This window comes from Malurus melanocephalus, unplaced genomic scaffold (assembly GCF_030028575.1).
Source record: "Malurus melanocephalus ecotype Western Australia unplaced genomic scaffold, MMel_1.1 scaffold_1818, whole genome shotgun sequence".
NCBI lineage: Eukaryota > Metazoa > Chordata > Aves > Passeriformes > Maluridae > Malurus > Malurus melanocephalus.
In genome coordinates this window covers 7,297-10,860 of record NW_026625050.1, presented here as the reverse complement: position 1 = coordinate 10,860, position 3,564 = coordinate 7,297, and the positions used below count along the sequence as shown (strand labels likewise).

At 32.1% G+C, this 3,564-nt stretch overlaps 1 protein-coding gene across 1 annotated transcript in view; it reads right to left on the bottom strand.

Moving 5' to 3' along the window:
• The window catches only part of LOC130587370 (striatin-interacting protein 2-like), a gene marked incomplete at its 5' end in the record, with an annotated part of 16,414 nt that overhangs the window by 7,137 nt on the left and 5,713 nt on the right, over positions 1-3,564 (bottom strand). The window contains 2 exons of the mRNA XM_057388348.1: positions 1,648-1,748; positions 3,265-3,391. Of these exons, the coding sequence (XP_057244331.1) occupies positions 1,648-1,748; positions 3,265-3,391 (228 nt within the window). The remainder of the gene's footprint in view (positions 1-1,647; positions 1,749-3,264; positions 3,392-3,564) is intronic.

Here is a 3,564-nt window from a genome sequence, read left to right as displayed (position 1 = left end):
ATCAACAAAATAGATGTGAGGTTAAAGTGGAGGCATCTGATTGCCAGCAAGAAAATTCATGGTGAGTGGAAATTGAGAGTAATGGGTGTTTTGTAATCTTCCAGGCCTGTGGATTTTGTAAAAATTAAATTAAAACCCAAAAAAGGAAAAAAAAAGAGAAAAAAAAAAGAGAAAAAAAGGATAAAAAAAGGAGAAAAAAAGGAGGAAAAAAGGAGAGAAAAAAGGAGAAAAAAAAGGATCTTTTTAGCATTTTAACATCCCTGTGGAGCTCCTTTCCAAACAGAGAAATTCTGCCCTGGTGAGGAAACAGGGGATGGTCACATCTTGATCTGTGATGGTCCCCTACTTCAAACGGGACTGGTGCCCTTCTCAAAGCAGCAGGAAAAGGCAAAGACAGCTGTGGAAAACCTAAAGGAGTCAGGAAAATGAATTATTGCTGTAAAATGTGGGAAAAGATCTGGCAGATCCTATTCCACCTGCTCTTGTTGAAGCTGTGACCCAAAAATGCCCAGAGACTTTGGGATTATTCTCCAGGAGTCCACGTAAAGATTAAAATGAATTAATTTTAAAGATGAAGCTTGTTTGATTTTAATAGTATTTTATTAAATACTATTAGATATTTATTAAATACAGAGGTTTATTTTAGTATTTAGTTATAGTATTATAGTATAGTATTATAGAATAGTATATAGTATAGTATATTATATATAGTACTTTATTATAGTATTATATTTAATATTTTAGTATTATTTTAGTATTATTTTAGTATTTAGTTATAGTATTATAGTATAGTATTATAGAATAGTACATAGTATAGTATATTATATATAGTATTTTATTGTAGTATTATATTTATTATTTTAGTATTATTTTAGTATTATTTTTGTATTATTTCAGTATTATTTTAGTATTTAGTTATAGTATTATAGTATAGTATTATAGAATAGTATATAGCATCGTATATTATATATAGTATTTTATTATAGTATTATATTTATTATTTTAGTATTATTTTAGTATTATTTTAGTATTATTTCAGTATTTAATTATAGTATTATAGTATAGTATTATAGTATAGTATTATAGAATAGTATATAGTATAGTATATTATATATAGTATTTTATTATAGTATTATATTTATTATTTTAGTATTGTTTTAGTATTGTTTTAGTATTCTTTTAGTATTATTTTAGTATTATTTTAGTATTTAGTTATAGTATTATAGTATAGTATTATAGAATAGTATATAGTATAGTGTATTATATATAGTATTTTATTATAGTATTCTATTTATTATTTGAGTATTATTTTAGTATTATTTTAGTATTTAGTTATAGTATTATAGTATAGTATTATAGAATAGTATATAGTATAGTATATTATATATAGTATTTTATTATAGTATTTTATTATAGTATTATAATTAATATTTTAGAATTATTTAGTATTATTTTAGTATTATTTTAGTGTTATTTTAGTCAATATTTATTTTAGAGATTGGAAATGCACCATCCAGTCATCCTCACCGTGCCAAAGGGATTTTTCCTTCCTGTAGTGGGAAGGACACCCCAAATCTGTGTGGGGTCACAGATCCCACCCAGGACAAACCCTCCCTGCCCCATAATCTCTGTTTTCCCCCAAAATACCTGTTTTTGGCAGTGATGTAGGACATGATGTTCTGGTTGAAAAACTTGAGGATCAGCGGGATGCAGTTGGCAAACACCAAATGCTGGGACACGTATTCAAACTGGGGGAGAGAAGGGAAATGGGGCAGGGTTAACTGGGAAAACTGGGATTTCTGACACTGGAAACACAATAATTCCTATCAGGAAACACAATAATTCCTGTTAGGAAATACAATAATTCCTATTAGGAAATACAATAATTCCTATTAGGAAACACAATAATTCCTATCAGGAAATACAATAATTCCTATTAGGAAACACAATAATTCCCATTAGGAAATACAATCATTCCTATTAGGAAATACAATCATTCCTATTAGGAAACACAATAATTCCTATTAGGAAATACAATAATTCCTATTAGGAAACACAATAATTCCTATTAGGAAACACAATAATTCCCATTAGGAAACACAATAATTCCTATTAGGAAATACAATAATTCTTATTAGGAAACACAATCATTCCTATTAGGAAACACAATCATTCCTATTAGGAAATACAATCATTCCTATTAGGAAATACAGTAATTCCTATTAAGAAATACAATCATTCCTATTAGGAAACACAATAATAATTCCTATTAGGAAACACAATAATTCTTATTAGGAAATACAATAATTCCTATTACGAAATATAATAATTCCTATTAGGAAATAGAATAATTCCTATTAAGAAATGCAATAATTCCTATTAGGAAATATAATAATTCCTATTAGGAAATACTATGATTCCTATTAGGAAATACAATAATTCCTATTAGGAAATACAAAATTCTTATTAGGAAACACAATAATTCCTATTAGGAAACACAATTAGGAGGAGGAAACCTCACAGTTTTGCACTGCATTGGGGGAATAAAGGAGAGAAACCACTTTGAAATGAGAAAAATGAGCCCAGGGACGTGGCCGGGAGAGACCCAGAACAAATGTAGGATTGTAAAAATGTGGGAGTTGGTTTCATTTTATCCAATCCAATACGTGGATTTATATTTATCCTCAGTTAAATATCAGTGGATTTTGGAACACAGAGGGATTTGKGGCRTGCTGAGAGCTTGAACAGGAAAAAATTAGAAAATGTTAATTGTTTGASTCGCAGTGTGGGTAGAGAACTGGGCCACAGCTCATATTAGTCCTTGTTTTTATTAAGCAAGGAAAGCCCTGGAGTGGGAACAATTTGATTGGTGCCGTGCAGAAGGAACAAAAAATCACATTGGGAACAAAAATCAGATTCCATCTATGACCCAGTTGAAACTGGAGCCCCAAGAACGTGATCCTGCCAAAACCAGATTAGGTGACCTCGTGAGCTCCTTCCTGGCAYTATTTTGGGTTGTTGTCCTGCCTAACCCTCGTCTTCTTGCCCCTTCTACCAGGGAGGCTCTCCTAAATTTAACCTGGATGGATATTTCCACAAAAAAAGCTCCTGTACGTGCTCAGAAATTACATTATCCAAGCTGGGTTATCCCTGAACAAATCCCGGAGCTACAAAAACACAACCTCCYCATGGAATCTCCTCCTGGAAGCTTTTAGGAAAAGATTTCTCAGAATTCTCAGTGTCCATGCCCTCCTCCAGSCCCACCTGGTAGATGTGGTTGAGTTTGAAATGTTTGAGGAGCAGCAGCAGCAGAGCTGAGATGCTCTTGACGATGATTTCTTTGTGCCGGTTCACGTCGATGCCCAGTTTCATGCTCTGCAGGACGGTGATGCTGTGGAGGAGGGAAAAAAACAGCACTGTAGGGCTGGGGGAAGGGAGAAACTRCAGAGCTCATGTTTATTTGGATGAGTTTTATGAAATCAAGGATCTTTGTTTGCCCCCCGTGCTCCCATTGCTGTCCATCCTATCTGGGGATGCCAAAATGAGTTAAAAAAGGAGGAAAAA